Source organism: Doryrhamphus excisus, linkage group LG12 (genome assembly GCF_037039965.1).
Source record: "Doryrhamphus excisus strain RoL-2023G ecotype Guam linkage group LG12, RoL_Dexc_Guam_v1.1, whole genome shotgun sequence".
Lineage (NCBI taxonomy): Eukaryota > Metazoa > Chordata > Actinopteri > Syngnathiformes > Syngnathidae > Doryrhamphus > Doryrhamphus excisus.
This window is the reverse complement of record NC_136368.1, coordinates 18635660-18659193: the sequence shown is the minus strand read 5'-3', so window position 1 is coordinate 18659193 and position 23534 is coordinate 18635660. Positions and strand designations below refer to the sequence as shown.

Here is a 23534-nt window from a genome sequence, read left to right as displayed (position 1 = left end):
ATTTTTTTTTCTTCTAGTCAGGCCCAAATACTACTAATAATGTTACACTGAAATTAACTCTTTTTTTTATATTGTAAATGTGATTGTCCAAAAAACTAGATATTCATTCATTCATTTTCTACCGCTTTTCCTCACGAGGGTCGCAGGAGCCTATCCCAGCTGTCTTTCGGCGAGAGGACTGGCCATCAGCCAATCACAGGGCACATATAGACAAACAACCATTCACACTCACATTCATACCTATGGACAATTTGGAGTCGCTAATTAACCTAGCATGTTTTTGCAATGTGGGAGGAAAACGGAGTACCCGGAGAAAACCCACGCATGCACGGGGAGAACATGCAAACTCCACACAGAGATGGCCGAGGGTGGAATTGAACATGGGTCTCCAAGCTATGAAGCCTGCACGCCAACCACTAGACCACCGTGCAGCCCAAAACTAGATATGGTATTGTTAATTAAGTCAATTAGATAAAAAATATATACTTTTATTATATTAAAACAACTACTACAATTAGCTTTTGTCTTAATTTTTTCCTCATCTTTTGAACAAAGTGAATGATGGAGCTGCAGTCTAAAGTGCAAGTGCATGTTGGGAAGGACGGTTCTGATCTATTTTGTTGTTTCACTTTGACTTTTAACAGTTCATGCAAGACAATATAACATCAAAATCATCATCAATTAGACTCGCCCAGCGACATTATGATAGCTTCAGGTGATATCAGACAGAACGTGGGAACTCTTGATTCAAAGCATTTCAGCCTGAATGTGATACGTGGAATATGTGAGGCATCAGATGGTCACGTCTCGGCCTGCGGCTGACAGGACGTGCCATCAAAGCCATCTCTGAATCTGTTGCTTTTCAACCCCAAGGGAGCTGGCTGCCAGGTGAGCTGGAGCATCACGGTAGATGTAACGTTCTTCATTAATATTTTTATCCAGACAGAACATACAAACAAACGCAACTATTTGCATTCAAATCTTATTCAAGCCCGTCGTTAAAACAGTACTATATGAAACCGTATACAGTACGTTAATGGGGCGCTTGCTTGTGATAAGTACAACAGCATGGCTGATGTTGCCATGGAAACCTCAGATTTCTACTACAGTACGAATTGAATGTGTCTTCTGCTTTTTCTTATTGTTTTTGCCACTTAACAAATGTCCATTACAGGTAGTAGATTTCATTATATCAGATATTTATTTTTAATTTGTTTTTAATTCAAACATAAAAATAATATTTCATGTTAAAAATAAAGTTTTAAAAATCAAATAAACACTTGGACATTATTATTATATAATAATACATATATTATACTAATGTATTATTATTAGAATTAACATGATATAATTTATAAAAATTGCAATTAGACTTATTTAAGTTTAAATAACACAAATATATCAAGTTCAATAAACTATTTATTATTACTATTATTATTATTATTATTATTATTATTGTTATTATTATTATTATTATTATATGAGATGAAGTATTAATCTTTAAAGCTCGCTCCATCACCAAACATAGTGGTTGCATCCAGTAAAAAAAAAAAACATCTATCTGCAAATTTTTTTGTGAGTTATTTTATTTTTTTGAATCCAGCATACAAAGAAAATGACAGTTTTGTTCTGTAAAAAAAAGAAATAATGTGTGAAACAATAAGTGAAATATAAATAAATGAATACAAAAAAAATAACCTCACACATTTTAGAGATACATGCTTTTCATTAGACCCTTGTTATTGGGAATGTGTATGATATTTCTGTTTTTTTTTCTGTTGAACCTATAATGACATGAAAACAAAGAAAATGCCATTTCATTTAATAAGACTTTTAAAAGACGAAAAAATAAAAATAAAAAAATCCCCCTTTTGAATACAGAATAAACGAATAATAAAACAAAATGGCTTTAAAATGGGGCAATTTCTCAAGCCGAATGACAGAAATCTCACGCATGCTGATTGAATATACAAAATTAAACCATATAGGAAGGGAATTTTTAATGACAAAGTGAATTTACTGCTGGTTGGCCTTCTAATACCCAACATTGATTTGTGTACATTGTATGCAAAAACACATACAGTACATATTTCTATACCATAACAGCTTTGCCACCAAGTACCAAATGATGACAACATGAACAAGTGACATTAGAGCCGTGAATCAATACCGTAGAAACAAACAGGCCTCTTTCAGGGAGTCTGTTGGCATTTTGAAGAAGAAAAAAAAGTCCTATGTGTGAACCTGTTGTCTCCATCTTGGGTCCATGTCATTGACAATCCAGTGATCCTGTATAGTCTAGCAGCTCAGTAGGAGCCAACAATCACCGCCTCCGCCTCTTTGGATGGTCTCCTGTCCGTCACCAAGAAGTTGATCATACCCTCGGATTTGATGAGGAGATTGCATCCCAAGAAGAAGATGCCGAACACCACGGTGAGGGACAACACGCACATGACTGCGATCTGGACCACCCTCATGATGAATAGGCTCCTCTCATCCGGAGATGCAGCAACCAAGCCTTCATCGGTCACCACAGACGACAAGTTGCAGCACAACATCCCCTCCGTCCTGTTGAACAAAGTCCCATCCGTGTGGTTGAACCCGGTGGTGTTCATGTCCACTTTTTTTTTTTTTCCACCCTCTTTAATTTTTAACTTCAGCGTCCCAAGCGCGCACACTGTCATCAAGTGAGGATGAAGAGGATGAGGCAAAAAGAGTTGAAGAAGTTCACCCAAAAGGTCTTCTGATCCGGCTTCGCATCTCGTTCTGTTCTCCTCGCGGTTTGGGAGCACAGTGGAGAACAGAGGGAGAAACCTTCGCCCCACAGAAGCCGCCCGCCTTTAAATAAGGACTAAAGTATGCGTGTATGTGGGGGGCGGACAACATTGCAACAGCGCCCCCGTGTGGTATGAATACAGCATGACGTCACACCTTTTTCAGTCGACGCTTAAATTATTATTATGATAAACTAGCTATAGCAACTGCTAAATTACTAGCTACTGTGCTTTTATAGCACGTGATTGATTGCACGTGATGCCATCCATCCAATCATTTTTTATACAGTTTGCATATATATATATATATATACGTATGTATATAAATTATATACATATACAGTATGTTATATGTGCATATAGTTTTGTCCAATAGATGGCAGCATTGTTCAACATGCGCTATTGAACAAAGGCAGCAGCATTTTGTATGCCTCTTAAAAACTAAAAATTTTATACATTCAAGAAAATTATTAATTAATTAATGTGCAGTTCTACTCTACTGTTAACTACAACTTATAATACACATACTGCTAAACTCATACTACCTGTGACTATCACTAAATCGCTTTCATAATTTATTATACATGGAACCTCGGTTAGCGTATCCCCATTCCTTAGTTAGTTTGTTTTATGTCCAAATTTATGCCAATTTTAGTGTACAGTTTCCAGTGAGAGTACAATATGGTGCGTGTCTTATTGTGTTATTAATTAATGCACCGCGTTAGTGATGTAAATGAGGTCTTAATGTATTTTTAATGACAAAATGTCCTCGTTTGCAGCCTATTAGCTTGCTGATACATGGGAACAGGAACTTGAAAATAGACTCTGATAGCATCAGAGGTTACCTAACACTGTTTTGCCACAAGTCTCAAAATTTTTATAACACAATACATGATGTTATAGTTTTGTAATGATAATTTCACATGCAGAAAACCATTGTAAAATCATATAAACGCCAAATGACATGAATAAATTAGCATTAGAGTTGCTTTTTCTCTAGACTTGACCTTGATAAGTGAATTTCCGTGAAGTATGATTCCTTATTCAGAAATCAAACATATATCGTTATAGCACTGAAATCCTTTTTATGACCTCAGTATGTTTTTAAACATTATTAGAGCCCTCTAGACATGAAATAACACCCCTATAGTCACTTTTACTTATATACTAATATTTAATATTATATTAATATAATTAATAATATTAATTAACATTTAATATTTAATATATAATATTTTATACATCTTCCTATTCAAATCTGCAGGGGTGTGGAACGAGTTTTTTTTGTCCATTGTGAGTACTGTGTTGCATTCATGCAATAAAATAATTCAACCTCCCTTGTTCATTATAATACCTGGTACAACTAAAGGTATATTTGTTTGGTCAAATATATGATGACAACAACAAAAATAGCTCATAAGAGGTTGATGGAAGGACTCATTGGTTATTATCGATGTATCAGTTAATAAATTAAACTTTAATGACCTTTTTAAAATTAAATAACTATGTGTTTTATGTACATCAATTGGCAAGATGCAGTCCAAACTTGACCTCGCCTCGAAACCAAGCCCCGCCTTTCCAAGAGCAATTCTTGACTGACGTGGCTTTCGGCCAATCGCAGACAGAGATAGGAGAGCTTGTCGCAGCAGAGCAAGTCTACGTGAGCTGTTGTTGGATTGCGCCGAATCACCTAATAGGTATCCTCTCCGATACGTCAAGTTGTGTTTAATTTATAGTATTTTTTAGAAGAAATATACGCATGAATAGTACGTATGTTTATCAGTTTACTGCGGCAACCACAGGAGGAGATTATATTAAGGAGTCCACACAGGTACCATGAGCGACTACATCACACCGGTTTGTTTACTATCGTCTTCTGAGATGGACTCCTACTTGCTGTCTTCTTGAGGATTCAATTCATTCATATTTGCTCACAGAGGGACAATTTGGGTAAATACCATCTCATTTTTGGTCACACGGACACCTTCATAGGAATTGCATGCTTCCATGTTGCAGCATGATTGAATAAGATGTAGTGCAGTGCATAGATTCATATTCATATTGACATAATCATACTGTGTTATTCATCAAATGTGTTTTTTTGGGGGGGTGTACAGGAGAAGTCTATTTGCCTAATGGACTTAATGGGATATACACGGTAATCCCCTCCCTTTCCTGGCAGAGCTGGGAACACTTAGCTATTTTTTTTTCATATTACTGCCAATATAATAATGCATTACTTGGTAGAGGAAGTATGTGGAAGTTGATTGTGCTTTTTTTTAAACGGCTATTATTTTAATATTGTTGGGGTACATTGAAAAGAAAAAAAATGTTCTATTTATTTCTTGTTAATAAAGTTGCCATTTTACACGTACAAAAATCCCAACAATTCTTCATTTTCTACCGCTTTTTCCTCACGAGGGTCGCGGGGGGTGCTGGAGCCTATCCCAGCTGTCTTCGGGCAAGAGGCGGGATACACCCTGGATTGGTCGCCAGCCAATAACAAATAGACAAACATAAAAAAAAACATAGACAAACAACCATTCACACTCACATTCATACCTATTATGGACAATTTGGAGTCGCCAATTAACCTAGCATGTTTTTGGAATGTGGGAGGAAACCGGAGTACCCGGAGAAAAACCCACGCATGCACGGGGAGAACATGCAAACTCTGCGCGCTAACCACTAGACCACCATGCAGCTTCTCAGCGCATTGATACACATAATTATGCTAGTACCATCAACAACAGCAGCATAGCACAGCGACAACACTTGGGATGGCTGTATCTTCCAGCACGAGACGTGTGCTGCAGTCCTCAGGTAAAAAATTGTAGCAAAATGGAGACCTCGGTACCCACTCTTCCGTCTGTGAATGCCGCTGAGATGAGCGATTAGCGACGCATTGTGTTAAAAATAGTTTTTCATGTTAGCTGCTACAATAATAATATTGCTGTAGCTTGGTTAAAAAGTCAGTTATGTAAATGGAACACTGTTTTTTTGTGCGGGTTTTAGCGTCAAAATAGGTATTTCCCATGTCGCTCGTTGCTAGCTAGCTTATGTTAACTTGTTTTCTCGCTCGAGAATGCACAGAAAAGGGAAATAAATATGTGTTTATGTTCCACATAAAGATTAGCCTATACAACATCGTTCTGTATAAAACATGTAAATAGACAAATCGACTATAAGGGGTCAACTAGTGCAGGGTGTACCAAAAGACAGCTGGGATAGGCTCCAGCATACCCGTGACCGTAGTGTGGATAAGCGGCATAGACAATGGATGGAAGGACAATAAGGAGTCAGGAGATGTAAACATGCAAATCAGCAATGGATTCTGCCCAAGCACATCAGAGCTTTTCTTTCTGTCACTCACAAACATGATTTTGTCTTATATTGTCAACATGATATTTTCTTTTATATGATGTTCTTTTTCCAGAAATGTTTTGTCGCACCACATAATAAACATACACATACTGTATGGATGCTTTGAGAGAATATTCTACCAACTTAGAGAGAAAGCCAGAAATAACATTCTGTCATCTTCTGTCTTGTTTCTCCTCAAGCATGATACATTCTCCTCAAACCAACCTAGTCCCCTTCGACCTTCCTCGCTCCATCTTCAGGTCACAAACTTCTCAACAACTTATCGAGCTCTCCTGAGTGTTTGGTGTTTGACAACCACTCCCCTCACGCACCCGTTGGCTGGCATACTGGCAATTTGATGCGGCGGATTGCCTACTGTAAGGTGGTCTTGTCCACCTCTTTAGTCTGGGTGCTGGTGGATGTTTTCTTGCTGCTCTACTTCAGCGAGTGTAACAAATGTGATGACAAGAAGGAACGCTCGCTGCTTCCTGCTCTACGTGGTGAGTCCACACATACTTGCAGAGATGCTCGATGGGGATTAAATAGGCAGTGAACTAGGCAGTGGCCTTTTCCATGTCTCCGTAGGATCTGGCGTTTACTGGGCTGCATTTTAAACTGTTAAATGAGCCTTGAATAGCTAATAGGTTTATAATGTTTGCATTTCAAGACTTTATACTGCATTGATTTAAATAAAAGGAGACTCACAGAATTGGAATTTGCTGTTAAACCGCAGAATGTCAAGGAAATTGACATAATGGGAATAAATGCTGTCATTGTTAGGAGTTTCCATATGAGTATGTAGTTTTGCCGAGCTCTACTCTGTAATGCTTTTAAATTGAACTTGAAAGTGCTTTCAAAATACTTGAATTCAACCTTGGAAAATGTGTCACTCCTGCCTCACATTGATGCCCTAACTCCTATTCTCACATGCATTATGATCGCACGGCGATGCCAAAGTGAGTGGGTTTCGGTAGCTTACTTATTTGGGCCTTTGAAACACTTCATTTCGTCTCATGCCCTCCAGTAAGCAGGATTCTAAGCAGCTTTCTAAGCTGCTTTTAAGGTTAGAATGAGGCAGTGCTGCCAGCTACAGACACTAATTATGATACAAATGTCTGGAGACTACCATTAAGTTGTTTTTCTTCTAAAATAGACCCATTAATTCATATAATATTGAACTATCGTCATGTAAAAGTTATATTCTTAGTCATAATGGTTTTCCAGAACAGTAATATTGATAAAAGCCGAGACGCCTTCTATTCTAGGCAGGGACTCCAGTTATAAAAGGGCAATCAGTGCATGCATGGAAAGGTTAATCACTATATTTTATCTTACTAAAACATTAAATTATGTATGACTAATTCAATAATTCAATAATTATTATTACAGTTTGGTAGGGATAACAGAAATATGCACAACATTCTTTACATTATAATGCATTAATTTTCATACAAACATTTAATATTGTTTTAGGCTGCAGGGTATCTTCCTGTTATGTTCCATAGTTGAGACGAGATATGAGGAAAAGGTGATATAAAAAAAAATAATAATAACAATGTATTGTAATGAATGAAAAGACACAAAAATCACAAGTTTGTGGTATGAACTAACTGTTGTATTTCATATTTGAAATGCACTTGGGCCTTGTCATTTTGTATTGAAAACGACCTTGATAAATGATGTCATTTTATCAGGAGAAAGCATACGAAAGCAGAAAAAGCTCCAGTGATGCACAACAATCCATTCTTAGAGTTAGAGAATTGCTAGAGGATGTTAAGATAAGAATGTTTATGCAGTTGACAACCTGAATTTAACCTTGGCTGCTGCGGTTTTGATAACAAAGATGAGCTGGGGAAAACCGAAGGCATTTCAAAAAATTAAATAGTAGAAATAATGCGTGCAGAATTTCTTCACAAAACTTCTCAGTACACATTGCTGCAATTATTCCACCACGAGAGGCCACAGAAAGGGCAGACTGACACTGAACACATTCGTGTGATCCAACAGAAGTTCTACGCTTATGCTCTTCATGTTCAAACCAAATCAAATTAAATAAATTTTCGTCATAAATTTGTTCCAAAAGCCTTTTGTGAATGCAATCGTACGAAAACCAAATGAATATTTTACATGAAATATAATGTAAATCCAAAGAATCTGTTCCAGATGCCTATTATCGTCCTTGCTGTGTTGTCAAAATTATTGCTGATGAATGATATTATTGTTAAGATTATTCTGAGACCATTTTTTCCATTCATTATTGTAATGATAATACCGTATATGGCATTCACTGATGTGTCAAAACTAGTTCTTTCCCATATATATTGTCAACGCCCCAAAATGCGTCGCCCATTTGATATTATGTAAGCACGCAAGTCACTCATTCATTACAGAATACAATTGTGTATAAAACAATGGCTTCCATTATCTGACATCACACATTAGACTCGTACTACCAAGGGAATTGTACTATTATTATTCACACACATAAAGTAACTTCCATACATAAGCGTAAGAAAATTTGTACATAACATAGTGTAATATAAACACATTAAAAAACCTGGCGTCCATACACTGCTGTCTCATCCACATCACAGCACAGCTTCTAGTGACCATACGATATTTTTTTTTATAGTTTTTGTCATTCCAGGTCTATCAGCTCTCAAATGATGCCCATCAGTTTGAAGCTTGTGCACACACGAAGAAAATCACTTGAGGTTAACCATCAGTTGACATCAGCACATTTGATTAGTCAGCGGTTGAAGAGGATCTGCTTAACCTGCGGCCATGAAGCTACTGCGAGCTGCCTGTCCCGCTTTCATTGCAAACATCGCCTCAGCTGGAACAGATTATTAGAACGAGATGGAGTGAAGGCACCATTATAAAGCCACGGGATTTATTTACATTGTGCTAATGGTGCTGGCTCTAATGCTTTGTTGCCCTTTGACCCAAAGTAACAGTGGGCAACAAAGAATGGGCCAGCGAGGAACTGTGAGTTGGTTTTTGATCTCAAGTGTCTGAACTCATACACTATTCTAAATTGATGTGAAATTAAAATGAACACTGACTCCTAGAATAAGGCAGCATTTTTGATGCAGTTCTTGTATTGGATCTTATTTTATTGCACGAGGGAATCTGCTGTTATCAAGAGTTTGTTTGTGACACGCATCTATGCTGCGTTTCAGCTGTGATATCTCGTAACCGCAAGGGTCCGGGTGAGATGGGCAAGGCGGTGAACATCCCCAAGGAGGACCATGAGAAGATGAAGGAGCTCTTTGAGATAAACCAGTTCAATCTAATGGCCAGCGATATGATTGCACTCAACAGGAGTTTACCGGATGTCAGGCTGGATGGGTGCGTGACATGTTTATTGTTTCTTCATCTATTAATAATGCGCATGGAGTGATGTGTATATACTGTAGTTCATACTATCTATCTGATCGCTTTCATTTGTGTCTTGATGCAATCAATGCCAGTGTGTTAAATTGGACGGTGTAGAAGTAATAAATCAAAATGTCATTGATACACACTGAAAAAGTAAAGTACAATGTGTGTTTTTTTAACTTACTACTGACAATGAGAACAGAACACATATTGACAAAAAACATTCACATTCACACCTGTAGAAAAATCAGTCTCCAAAAAAACTATATATTTTTAGGGTTATTAAATGGTAATGGTTTTATTTCATTCACTACAATTGAATGCATCACATAATCAGTTCACAGTTCCACATGTCCAAAAGGAGTAGGAAGAAGCAAAGCTTATTAAATCCTACCCCTCCATCTGGTACTTTTACAATCAGTAATTGTTACATTTGTTCACTTCCTGCTTTCCTAATATATATTTTTTAAATTTTTTGAAATTTATTTTATTAATTTTTATTGTGTTATTTTTATTTATTTATTTTTTGTCACATACTGAAGTACGAGGAAGTGTATATTAAGTGATACGTGGTAAAAAGCGTTCTCACTCACTCTGAAAGACATCTCCAGGTTTGTTCACTTCCTGCCTTTCTGATATAACTAAACAATTTTTTTTAATTATTTTGTATTATTTTTTCCACATACTGAAGTACGAGGTGATATATCTGCTGATGTGGTTTTCAGACAAATCTTATCAGACATCTCAGTACAACAACGTTTGTGAGGAACCTTATTATTCCCCACTTCCCCACAGTATGTGAGAAATAAACCACCCCCTTTTATTCCTCGTTGTATTGCACTTAGGACCTGTGCCCATGAATTGCCGGCCCTATAATTATAAAATATAATAAAAATCCCTTTGCGGACAGAGTACCCGCCATAGCTTGTCATTTTTTCTGAATGGCTGACACTGAATAGCAATAACGTCTTTATGCTGGAGGGCAACCTTCTGGCCTAGTTGTGTCAGTCAGTCTTGTCACTCTGAATAGATAGGACTAAAGTAGTAATGCTGTCTGTTTCGCTGGCTTATTTCCCCTCCCATTCCAACTCTTGGGAGTCATTGTGTATTCACCTTCATTCACTAAGGTGATGATGTGTGTCAGTTGTCACCGCTGATGGACATTGCGTCAACCAATATACGTAGGATATATTAGTAGTGATGGTTTTATCCTCCTCTCTTTCTTATAGAAACAAGTCTGGTTGTTGTGTATGTTGCTCCTCCACCACCTTGAAAATCCTGTGGTACAGAATAATGAAGACAATCCACGATGACTTGACGTATATTCAAATAAATAACACTTAAACACGTAAATAACAACAATTCAGATGTCATGAGATGATTACATCAACAATTGCCAATTTGTTTCCAGACACATTTCACATTTTTCAATTAGCCTGCTTCATGCTATTAACTGTACATTAAAGCTGGCTAGCATTAGCCATTTCGCTTATGTTCAAATGCTTTAACAACACATTTTGTAACAAACATTTAGCAGTCAACTGTTTACTCTAGCAACTTTCTAAACTCTTTACAGCCGTTAAAATATAAATTATCTCTACTTTGTACTAACCTGTGGTACAGAATAAGGAAGACAATCCACGATGACTTGACGTATATTCACCCTCAGGATTTATTCTTCCTCTGTCGTTTTGTCACCTACTCTATACCGCCATCGCTGCTAGCACCCCCTAGTGGATTTTGCGGTATTACACCCAAACGCCAACAATGGAGATTTGGTTATTTTAGAAACAAACATAAAAAAATAGTATTTTTTTTCTTTTACAACTGAATTTTATATGTATGACATGAAGTATTACTACTCTTAAATGCTCTAACCATATTTAAGCATTTTAAACAGTTTTTTTAAACCATGTTACCTTATCTTTTTTGTACCTCACTGAATCTTACATGTATTTTAGTTTATTTAGACATTTTTACGCTTAAAAATTGACAAAAACCAAACCAGCATTCGATACTCATGTATACCATGACTATGCTTATGTCTTTGCGTCTGATTAGCTGCAAGACCAAGGTGTACCCTGACAACTTGCCCAACACAAGCATCGTCATCGTGTTCCACAACGAGGCATGGAGCACGCTGCTACGGACAGTCCACAGCGCCATCACGCACTCTTCTAGGCACTTACTTGTGGAAATTGTCCTGGTGGACGACTTCAGTGACAGAGGTTGGTGAATGACCGATCCTGTACTTAATTACTTAAATTAATTAAGGGTTTTACTTTAAGGAAATTATTCTCTCCATGGAAGCAGTATTTACTGTTGAGCACATATAGTTAAACGTCTTTTTTAATGATGTTATAACAGTAACGTGTGTTCCAAGAGCCTGTTTATCTAACATGAGAAAAATATATAATCTCCTTCAATTTATGGCTCCACTTTTGAGAGAAGAGGTTCTTAAACACTTGCTTTATTACATCATGAAAGAAAAACGTACTTCCTCATGATCGTGATACCTCATTACCAGCTCATTAGCATTAAAATTACAGACACAAAATGATGTCCTAAAAGCATTTTTAAAGTAAACTTCATAATATAATATATGGGCTTTAAGATGCACAATAAAACATGAAAGACCATTGGAGCTGATTCAGGGATTCAAGTCCCACTTGTTGTAATTCAGACTATTTACAGTGAAGAAAATAAGTATTTGAACACCCTGCTATTTTGCTATTTCTCCCACTTAGAAATCATGGAGGGGTCTGAAATTTTCATCGTAGGTGCATGTCCACTGTGAGAGAGATAAACTAAAAAGAAAAATCCAGAAATCACAATGCATGATTTTTTAACAATTTATTTGTGTGATACAGCTGCAAATAAGTATTTGAACACCTGTGTATCATCTAGAATTCTGACCCTGAAAGACCTGTTAGTCTGCCCATTAGAAGTCCACCTGCACTCCATGTATCATCCTGAATCAGATGCACCTGTTTGAGGTCGTTAGCTGCATAAAGACACCTGTCCACCCCATACAATCAGTAAGACTTTAACTTGTAACATGGCGAAGACCAAAGAGCTGTCCAAAGACACCAGAGACAAAATTGTACACCTCCACAAGGCTGGAAAGGGCTACGGAGCAATTACCAAGCAGCTTGGTGAAAAAAGGTCCACTGTTGGAGCTATCATTAGAAAATGGAAGAAGCTAAACATGACGGTCAATCTCAATCGGAGTGGAGCCCCATGCAAGATATCACCTCGTGGGGTCTCAATGATTCTAAGAAAGGTGAGGAATCAGCCCAGAACTACACGACAGGACTTGGTCAATGACCTGAAAAGAGCTGGGACCACCGTTTCCAAGGTTACTGTAGGTAATACACTAAGACGTCATGATGTGAAATCATGCATGGCACGAAAGGTTCCCCTGCTTAAACCAGCACATGTCAAGGCCCGTCTTAAGTTTGCATATGACCATTTGGATGATACAGAGGAGTCATGGGAGAAAGTTTTATGGTCAGATGAGACCAAAATAGAACTTTTTGGTCATAATTCCAATAAGCGTGTTTGGAGGAAGAAGAATGAAGAGTACAATCCGAAGAACACCATCCCTACTGTGGAGCATGGGGGTGGTAGCATCATGCTTTGGGGGTGTTTTTCTGCACATGGGACAGGACGAGTGCACTGCATTAAAGAGAGGATGACTGGGGCCGTGTATTGTGAGATTTTGGGGAACAACCTCCTTCCCTCTGTCAGAGCATTGAAGATGGGTCGTGGCTGGGTCTTCCAACACGACAACGACCCGAAGCACACAGCCAGGAAAACCAAGGAGTGGCTCCGTAAGAAGCATATCAAGGTTCTAGCATGGCCCAGCCAGTCTCCAGACCTGAACCCAATCGAAAATCTTTGGAGGGAGCTCAAACTCTGTGTTTCTCAGCGACAGCCCAGAAACCTGACTGATCTAGAGAAGATCTGTGTGGAGGAGTGGGCCAAGATCCCTCCTGCAGTGTGTGCAAACCTGGTGAAAAACTACAGGAAACGTTTGACCTCTGTAATAGCAAACAAAGGCTACTGTACCAAATATTAACATTCATTTTCTCAGGTGTTCAAATACTTATTTGCAGCTGTATCACACAAATAAATTGTTAAAAAATCATGCATTGTGATTTCTGGATTTTTCTTTTTAGTTTATCTCTCTCACAGTGGACATGCACCTACGATGAAAATTTCAGACCCCTCCATGATTTCTAAGTGGGAGAAATAGCAAAATAGCAGGGTGTTCAAATACTTATTTTCTTCACTGTAGGTAAAAAGTTGGAGGACTATGTCCAGACTCTGGAGGTACCAGTAAAGATCCTGAGGATGCAGCACCGTTCTGGTCTCATCCAAGCCAGATTGAGAGGGGCAGCTGCCACGAGAGGTCAGGTCATCACATTCTTGGACGCCCATTGTGAGTGTACGGTCGGGTGGTTGGAACCCCTGCTGGCCCGTATCAAAGAGGACAGGTGGGTATCATTCTATTGGTGTAAGCTTAGCTTACTGTAAATGTATACTGTTATTATGATTTATAGTTTTCTGACTGATGTTGGTTTGTTTGGTTTTAGGACAGCAGTAGTGTGTCCCATCATTGATGTCATCAGTGACGAGACTTTCGAATACATGGCCGGCTCGGATATGGCCTATGGGGGATTTAACTGGAAGCTGAATTTTCGCTGGTACCCTGTTCCCCAGCGGGAGATGGATCGACGCAAGGGTGACAGAACGCTTCCTGTCAGGTACACACAAGAGTTCTCATTCATTTGAAAAACTTGAGAAAATGTGTTTGACATTGCTTTTGGGAGAAATGGCTTGACGAAAGACTGAGAGGAAGTGAGATGACACAAAAAGAGTTATTTTTACCATGGTTAAGGCTAATAACATGACATAACATCATTAACTGTCTCTAACGATGCAAGTCATAATAAAGCATGAGCATCAAACATACTCATTCATTCATTCATTTACTACCACTGGAGCGGATGTGCTGGAGCCTATCCCAGCTGTCTTCAGGCGAGACTGGTGGCCAGCCAATCACAGGGCACATATAGACAAACAACCATTCACACTCACATTCATACCTTTGGACAATTTGGAGTCGCTAATTAACCTAGCATGTTTTTGGAATGTGGGAGGAAACCAGAGTACCGGGAGAAAAACCCACGCATGCACGGGGAGAACATACAAACTTCACACAGAGATACCCGAGGGGGGAATCGAACTTGAGTCTCCAAGCTGTGAGGCCTGTGCGCTAACCACTCATTCACTGTGCAGCCCATGAAACATACTGTAACTCCTAATTGGGCAGAATTATACCCAATGTACTCAACCAGTACATTAAAATGAATTTTAGTGCTGGTCCAGATTTAGTTCTGAGCTGTAGCTCAAGAGCTGGTTCAGAAATAGTCATCATCACTGTATGACGTAAGAATTGCAATATTCTCTTCTATTTTCCAGGACCCCCACCATGGCAGGGGGGCTGTTCTCTATAGACAAATCCTACTTTGAAGAAATAGGAAGGTATGATCCAGGAATGGACATCTGGGGTGGAGAGAACCTGGAGATGTCTTTCAGAGTGAGTGCGAACACTTTTTTTTACCACGTATCACTTAATATACACTTCCTCGTACTTCGGTATATGACAAAAAATAAATAAAAAATAAATAAATGAAAATAACCACATTAAAAAAATAAAATAAATTTAAAAAATTATATTAGGAAAGCAGGAAGTGAACAAATGTTACAAAAACAACTATGGAATGGTCAAATCACCTCGTACTTTGGTACGTGACAAAAATAAAATAAAAAATCAAATAAAATAACAAAAAACATAAAAAAAACAACTTAAACTATATTAGGAAAGCAGGAAGTGAACAAATGTAACAGTTACTGATTGTAAAAGTACCAGATGGAGGGGTAGGATTTAATAAGCTTTGCTTCTTCCTACTCCTTTTGGACATGTGGAACTGTGAACTGATTATGTGATGCATTCAATTGTAATCTGATGCATGTTCAAATGAAATTAAACCATTACCATTACCATTACCATTACCATTACCATTACCATTACCAATTTGACTCCCAATGTTAGTGAGTGCCAAGCTCTAAGGAAGTAGTGTTCAAAGACATTGTTGTTTTTGTCCTTTTTCTTTAACCTGCTGACACTGAATGTAAATAAAAGCCCATTTCCTGCCTATTAAGCAGACTATATCAAAATGCCATTTGTGCTTTGGATTGCCTTTTTGTTACCGCAGTGTGTTTCCGATCGATTTTAATAACCCGGGAGGGGGGGGGGGGGGGGGGTGGGGGGGCTTGGCAGAGCCTTCTTTGAATTTATAGGAAGTCCACCATTACTGCAATGCTGATGATACACTGTTCTTGGATGTCTCTAATGAGAACTTCAATCACAAGGAGATGGAGTTCCTCAGAGATTGGACCTCGTCATCTCCATGGCAACTGTTGATCTGCGTTGTGGGGGTTCACGATCGATGAACTGTTCTTTTCTTGACAAAATATTTTATGATAAGTTCGTTTTGCCAGGGATATATGGCTACTTGTTGTATATATTGTAAGTATTCTATGCAATGCAAATGCTACAATTTCTATAAGTAATAAATATAGCATTGATTTTGGTGCATAATAGAAACATTTTTATTTTTATCTACACTGTTTCTATATCTGTGCAGATCTGGCAGTGTGGCGGCTCCTTGGAGATTGTCACATGTTCCCATGTTGGTCATGTTTTCCGGAAGGCGACTCCTTACAGTTTCCCCGGTGGAACGAGCCAAGTTATAAACAAGAACAACAGGCGACTGGCAGAAGTCTGGATGGATGAATTCAAAGATTTCTTTTACGTCATATCACCAGGTGCAGAACTTCTTACTTTTCTGACTATTAGAGACAATTATAGTGGTTGTAGTTTGCAGTGGTGCACTACATTATAGTACTAAGATTATAAGCTAAAGGGTAGGAAATACTACAATGAAATACCTTCTTGTATGTTGCTATACAGATTTTACATCACAGTTATTGCTGTAAAAAAATATTTTCATATGCATAAAAGCATGCTAGTTGATATAGCTCTTGTCAGGGGCGTCACTAGGTTTTGAGGATCTCCATCTCCAGCCTCCTGGAGATGCACAGGATATGAATGAATGTACTAGACATTAAAAAAAACAGTGATCAATTATAGAAAAATCATTAATTCATTCATTTTCTACCGTTTTTTCCTCATGAGGGTCGCAGGGGTGCTGGAGCCTATCCCAGCTGTCTTCGGGCGAGAGGCAGGGTACACCCTGGACTGGTCCGCCAGCCAATCACAGGGCACATATAGACAAACAACCATTCACACTCACATTCATACCTATGGACAATTTGGAGTCGCTAATTAACCTAGCATGTTTTTGGAATGTGGGAGGAAACCGGAGTACCCGGAGAAAACCCACACGTGCACGGGGGAGAACATGCAAACTCCACACAGAGATGGCCGAAAGTGGGATTGAACTCTGGTCTCCTAGCTGTGAGGTCTGCGCGCTAACCACTAGACCGCCGTGCAGCCCCTATATAATAATCACTATTATATTATTATAGCCTATTATTATTACTATCATTATTCTTCTTCTTCTGATTGCTACTAGTAGTGGTAGTAGTAGTAGTACTAGTACTAGTAGTAGTAGTAGTAGGCTAATATTAGCCTGCTTATTGGCTTGCTTATTATCCTGCTTTTGCCTTATTTTATGAAATTTGTCAGAGATTTTATTGGTAAAAAAATAAATAAATAATAAAAAATAAAAAATAAATCTATAAAAAAAATCAATAAAAAAAATCAATAAAAAAATCAATAGAAAAAATCAATAAAAATTAAAAATCAATAAAAAATAAAAAAAATCAATAAAAAATATAAAACTATTTAGGGGGCCACTGACTCTTCTACTGAATCTCAGATTGTGGAGGTGGCCTGCTACATCTCCTTTTGCTTGTACGTATTGCAGATGAATGTCACATCACAAGCAGGTAACATGAGGTCAGGCGGTTGGTGGTAAACATCCATATCTGCTAACAAGACCCGGGTCTCTTACAGACACATGAGAACAATTTCACCATGGTCGTGTGATTAGTCTCCTACTAGGCTCCACTGGAAATCTGTGGTTAAATATTTTAGATACCTGCCAACCTTCAAGGGATTACGTGTAATCTGCTGATTTTTACGGAACAAATTGTGACCTTCCGTTTCACCTTAGCAGGATTCTCCATGGGCACGTTTAGATGGAGGTGCTGTGATGGATGAGCTTTTCTGTACAGCTTGGCCCAACTCCATCGCCCGCCTGTTACAGCGAGGCTTTAGGGAGAATAGTATGGGAATAGTGTGTGTGAGTTTGTGAGAGGCATCTGGTGATACTATTAAAGGTACATCTCCTCCTTCCTTTTCCCTGAGCTGAGCAGGTGATTTCAAGTTCAAAGAGGCGATTCATCACGTGCAACATGTGATGCTCAGAACAAGACAAGACTTTCCCTTTGCTTATATCGGACTTAAATTAATTAAAGCATCTGCCTCATAGACAGGTGGTTGTAGGGTGGGGTGTGAGGGGGGGGTGGGGGTGGGGGCTGGGATCTGATGGGAGGTTCCCTACAGAAGCTAATTGAGAAGCACTGGGTAATAGGTGTACATTTATCCCTTGTTTTATCACAGTTAATTGGTTCTAGACTCCACCGCAAAAAGTGAATTTCCGCAAATGATGATGATGATTATTATTATTATTATTATTAATTCATTCATTTTCTACCGCTTTTCCTCACAAGGGTCCCCACTCGACCGCCGTGCAGCCCTATAATAATAATAATAATAATTATTATTATTATTATTATTAGTATAATAATAATAACAATAATAATAATAATAATAATAATAATAATGATAATAATAATAATAATAATAATAATAATAATAATAATAATAATAATAATAATAATAATTATTATTATTATTATTATTATTATTATACCCTCATGAGGAAAAGTGGTAGAAAATGAATGAATTATTATTGTAATATTATATAAAATATAATACACACAATATATAATAAAAATAATATTTTATTATTATAATATATATATATATATAATTATTATTATTATTATTATACCCTCGTGAGGAAAAGTGGTAGAAAATGAATGAATTATTATCATAATATTATATAAAATATAATACACGCAATATATAATAATAATATTTTATTATATATATATATACAGTGAAGAAAATAAGTATTTGAACACCCTGCTATTTTGCTATTTCTCCCACTTAGAAATCATGGAGGGGTCTGAAATTTTCATCGTAGGTGCATGTCCACTGTGAGAGAGATAAACTAAAAAGAAAAATCCAGAAATCACAATGCATGATTTTTTAACAATTTATTTGTGTGATACAGCTGCTAATAAGTATTTGAACACCTGAGAAAATGAATGTTAATATTTGGTACAGTAGCCTTTGTTTGCTATTACAGAGGTCAAACGTTTCCTGTAGTTTTTCACCAGGTTTGCACACACTGCAGGAGGGATCTTGGCCCACTCCTCCACACAGATCTTCTCTAGATCAGTCAGGTTTCTGGGCTGTCGCTGAGAAACACGGAGTTTGAGCTCCCTCCAAAGATTTTCGATTGGGTTCAGGTCTGGAGACTGGCTGGGCCATGCTAGAACCTTGATATGCTTCTTACGGAGCCACTCCTTGGTTTTCCTGGCTGTGTGCTTCGGGTCGTTGTCGTGTTGGAAGACCCAGCCACGACCCATCTTCAATGCTCTGACAGAGGGAAGGAGGTTGTTCCCCAAAATCTCACAATACACGGCCCCAGTCATCCTCTCTTTAATGCAGTGCACTCGTCCTGTCCCATGTGCAGAAAAACACCCCCAAAGCATGATGCTACCACCCCCATGCTTCACAGTAGGGATGGTGTTCTTCGGATTGTACTCTTCATTCTTCTTCCTCCAAACACGCTTATTGGAATTATGACCAAAAAGTTCTATTTTGGTCTCATCTGACCATAAAACTTTCTCCCATGACTCCTCTGTATCATCCAAATGGTCATATGCAAACTTAAGACGGGCCTTGACATGTGCTGGTTTAAGCAGGGGAACCTTTCGTGCCATGCATGATTTCACATCATGACGTCTTAGTGTATTACCTACAGTAACCTTGGAAACGGTGGTCCCAGCTCTTTTCAGGTCATTGACCAAGTCCTGTCGTGTAGTTCTGGGCTGATTCCTCACCTTTCTTAGAATCATTGAGACCCCACGAGGTGATATCTTGCATGGGGCTCCACTCCGATTGAGATTGACCGTCATGTTTAGCTTCTTCCATTTTCTAATGATAGCTCCAACAGTGGACCTTTTTTCACCAAGCTGCTTGGTAATTGCTCCGTAGCCCTTTCCAGCCTTGTGGAGGTGTACAATTTTGTCTCTGGTGTCTTTGGACAGCTCTTTGGTCTTCGCCATGTTACAAGTTAAAGTCTTACTGATTGTATGGGGTGGACAGGTGTCTTTATGCAGCTAACGACCTCAAACAGGTGCATCTGATTCAGGATGATACATGGAGTGCAGGTGGACTTCTAATGGGCAGACTAACAGGTCTTTCAGGGTCAGAATTCTAGATGATACACAGGTGTTCAAATACTTATTTGCAGCTGTATCACACAAATAAATTGTTAAAAAATCATGCATTGTGATTTCTGGATTTTTCTTTTTAGTTTATCTCTCTCACAGTGGACATGCACCTACGATGAAAATTTCAGACCCCTCCATGATTTCTAAGTGGGAGAAATAGCAAAATAGCAGGGTGTTCAAATACTTATTTTCTTCACTGTATATATATATATAAGAATTATTATTATTATTATGGGCTCTCTGGACAATTACTGACACCTAGTGACCAATGTAGAATACTACATTCACATTGTTAAGTTCAAATTGTGGTCTTAATGCCTTATATTATATTTGTATTCAGTAAATATAGCAATATCACAATGTCACAGCTAGGTGACCCGAGTTTGATTCCACCCTCGGCCATCTCTGTGTGGAGTTTGCATGTTCTCCGGGTACTCCGGTTTCCTCCCACATTCCAAAAACATGCTAGGTTAATTAGCGACTCCAAATTGTCCATAGGTATGAATGTGAGTGTGAATGGTTGTTTGTCTATATGTGCCCTGTGATTGGCTGGCCACCAGTCCAGGGTGTACCCCGCCTCTCGCCCGAAGACAGCTGGGATAGGCTCCAGCACCCCCCGTGACCCTCGTGAGGATAAGCGGTAGAAAATGAATGATATTGTTTGTCTGTAATATACCTAAATGTACATTTCATATACAGATTCATTTCCTCAATAACGCTTTAAGACATTTTAGTCTATTCTACTTTATTTTTCAACCATGCTCTTTCGGGGTAATTACCCTCTTTGGATTGATCTGCACGTGCTCATGAAGCAGAGAAACATTCAGCGTAATGTGTTTTTGAGTGTGTGTGTGCGTGCAAACTGCCTGAGGATCACGCAGGCTGATGCATCATGGGGTTTCCATTTGGCTAAAAGAGCTCACATTTTCAACAATTGTTGCATTGTTAGAGAAATGAAAAAGACAATTCCTCATATGTCGTATAAAAAAAAAAAATCATACACTTGACGTTAATTGAGATTGTCAGGGAATATGTATTTATTACGATATTTATTACGTGTTTTGAACAAATAAATAAAGCAAAAAAGTTTAGGCACTTACTAATGATGTGTATGAACTGGGCCTGCAGGAGTGATGCGAGTGAACTATGGCGATGTTTCTTCTCGAAAAGCCCTCCGTGAAGCCTTAAAGTGCAAGCCGTTCTCCTGGTATCTGGAGAACATCTACCCAGACTCGCAGATCCCAAGAAGATATTACTCACTTGGTGAAGTATGAGCTTTTTTTTTTTGTACTTTTGATCTTTTGTGCTTTGAATCGCACGTCTTTTTGCTTCAGGGTTGTGTAGTCCGAAAACGTTATTGCTTTGGGAGGAGCTTAAAGAAGTTGATGAGTTTCAACATCCCCTTGTGTTCGGATTGTACGCATATGATAAACAAACAGTGGGATGTTGGTGCAGCAGGTATTGCTCCAAGCATATGTTTACACAGAGCTGCTGTACATGGTGGGTTGGGTATATAAAGCTTGGGTAAAGAAGCTTCTCAGTCTTTTATGTAATGCTGAGATAAAATACACAAGTACAGCAAATGACAAATTTAGTTAATACGTATATTTACACATCAATTTTTAGGCCCCCACATAATAAATGAAAATGAACTTGAGAATTTTGATGGCTATTATTGCCAAGTTCATGCCTTTCTGTTCCTTCCTGGAGCCTACCGCAGCTGTCTTCAGAAGAGGCCTGCGTGCTAACCACTCGATCGCCGTGCAACCAAGTTCATACCATTCATTCATTCATTTTTCTACCGCTCACGAGGGTCATATGGGTGCTGGAGCCTATCCCAGCTGTCTTCAGGCGAGAGGCGGGGTACACCCTGGACTGGTGGGCAGCCAGCCAATCACAAGGCACATATAGACAAACAACCATTCACACTCACATTCATACCTATGGACAATTTGGAGTTGCCAATTAACCTAGCATGTTTTTGGAATGTGGGAGGAAACCGGAGTAGAAAACCTGGGAAGAACATGCAAACTCAACACAGATCTCTTTGCTGTGAGACCTGTACTGTAACCACTCGAGCACCGCGCAGCCCTCGTGAGAAACATTCATTCATTCTACCGCTTTTTCCTCACAAGGGTCGCGGGGGTGCTGGAGCCTATTCCAGCTGTCTGTGGGCAAGAGGTGGGGTACACCCTATCCTGGACTGGTGGCCAGCCAATCACAAGGCACATATAGACAAACAACCATTCACACTCACATTCATAGCTATGGACAATTTGGAGTCACCAATTAACCTGGCATGTTTTCGGAATGTGGGAGGAAACCGGAGTAGAAAACCCGGGAAGAACATGCAAACTCCACACAGATCTCCTCGCTTTGAGACCTGTACTCTAACCACTCATCCACCGTGCAGCCCTCATGAGAAACATTCATTCATTTTCTACCGCTTTTTCCTCACGAGGGTCGCAGGGGGTGCTGGAGCCTATCCCAGCTGTCTTCAGGCGAGAGGCGGGGTACACCCTGGACTGGTGGCCAGCCAGCCAATCACAGGGCACATATAGACAAACAACCATTCACACTCACATTTATAACTATGGACAATTTGGAGTTGCCAATTAACCTAGCATGTTTTTGGAATATGGAGTAGAAAACCTGGGAAGAACATGCAAACTCCACACAAATCTCCTCGCTGTGAGACCTGCACTCTAACCACTCGTCCACCGTGCAGCCCTCATGAGAAACAATGACAGATAATTGAAGTCAGTAGGGAAAGGCCGTACTAACAGTAAACTATCAATGTGCTTCACAGTATTGATTCTTGTGGAAATAGTGAAAAAATGTTAAACCTATGAGTTAAAGTTTAGTGTCAAAGTAATGATTTTGGCATGACTATGTCTCCAAGGGTTGGAAGTAATTGTAAAACCAAATGTCAGCATCAGAAATTTGCCCTTTTAATCCTCAGAGATTGCTATTGGTGTCATTTTTTTTCCCTACAGTCTATATTGAACATTGATTACAAAAATGACATATTTAGAATTAAACAAAATGAAAAACATTTATCTTCTGCCGGTACATAATTATTTTACATCGAATATTACTAAAATAATGCCTTCTTCTGTACTACGGATATTTAAATCTCATGTTGAGTGGTTTATAGTTGCTTTAACTTGTATCTGTAAATGTGTTTCATATTTTTAGATCAGGAATGTTGAGACCAACCAGTGTTTGGACAACATGGGACGAAAGGAGAATGACAAAGTCGGCTTTTTCAACTGCCATGGCATAGGTGGAAACCAGGTGAGAAGAAAAACGCATGCATAAAATCCAATT

General features: G+C 38.6%; 2 protein-coding genes across 2 annotated transcripts in view; one reads left to right on the top strand and one right to left on the bottom strand.

Moving 5' to 3' along the window:
• Positions 1–1604: 1604 nt before the first annotated feature.
• LOC131136027 (protein reprimo B-like) lies at positions 1605–2830 on the bottom strand. The gene has a single exon (XM_058082489.2). The coding sequence runs from the start codon at positions 2682–2684 to the stop codon at positions 2307–2309; it is 378 nt and encodes a 125-aa protein (XP_057938472.2). The 5' UTR covers positions 2685–2830; the 3' UTR covers positions 1605–2306.
• Positions 2831–4420: 1590 nt separating this feature from the next.
• Positions 4421–23534, top strand: part of galnt13 (polypeptide N-acetylgalactosaminyltransferase 13) — a 34005-nt gene continuing 14891 nt past the window's right edge. The window contains exons 1-12 of the mRNA XM_078795160.1: positions 4421–4724; positions 6338–6637; positions 9320–9488; positions 11580–11746; positions 12900–12901; positions 13700–13714; positions 13827–14017; positions 14117–14287; positions 15006–15123; positions 16235–16415; positions 21333–21472; positions 23403–23501. Of these exons, the coding sequence (XP_078651286.1) occupies positions 6496–6637; positions 9320–9488; positions 11580–11746; positions 12900–12901; positions 13700–13714; positions 13827–14017; positions 14117–14287; positions 15006–15123; positions 16235–16415; positions 21333–21472; positions 23403–23501 (1395 nt within the window). The 5' untranslated portion in view covers positions 4421–4724; positions 6338–6495. The remainder of the gene's footprint in view (positions 4725–6337; positions 6638–9319; positions 9489–11579; positions 11747–12899; positions 12902–13699; positions 13715–13826; positions 14018–14116; positions 14288–15005; positions 15124–16234; positions 16416–21332; positions 21473–23402; positions 23502–23534) is intronic.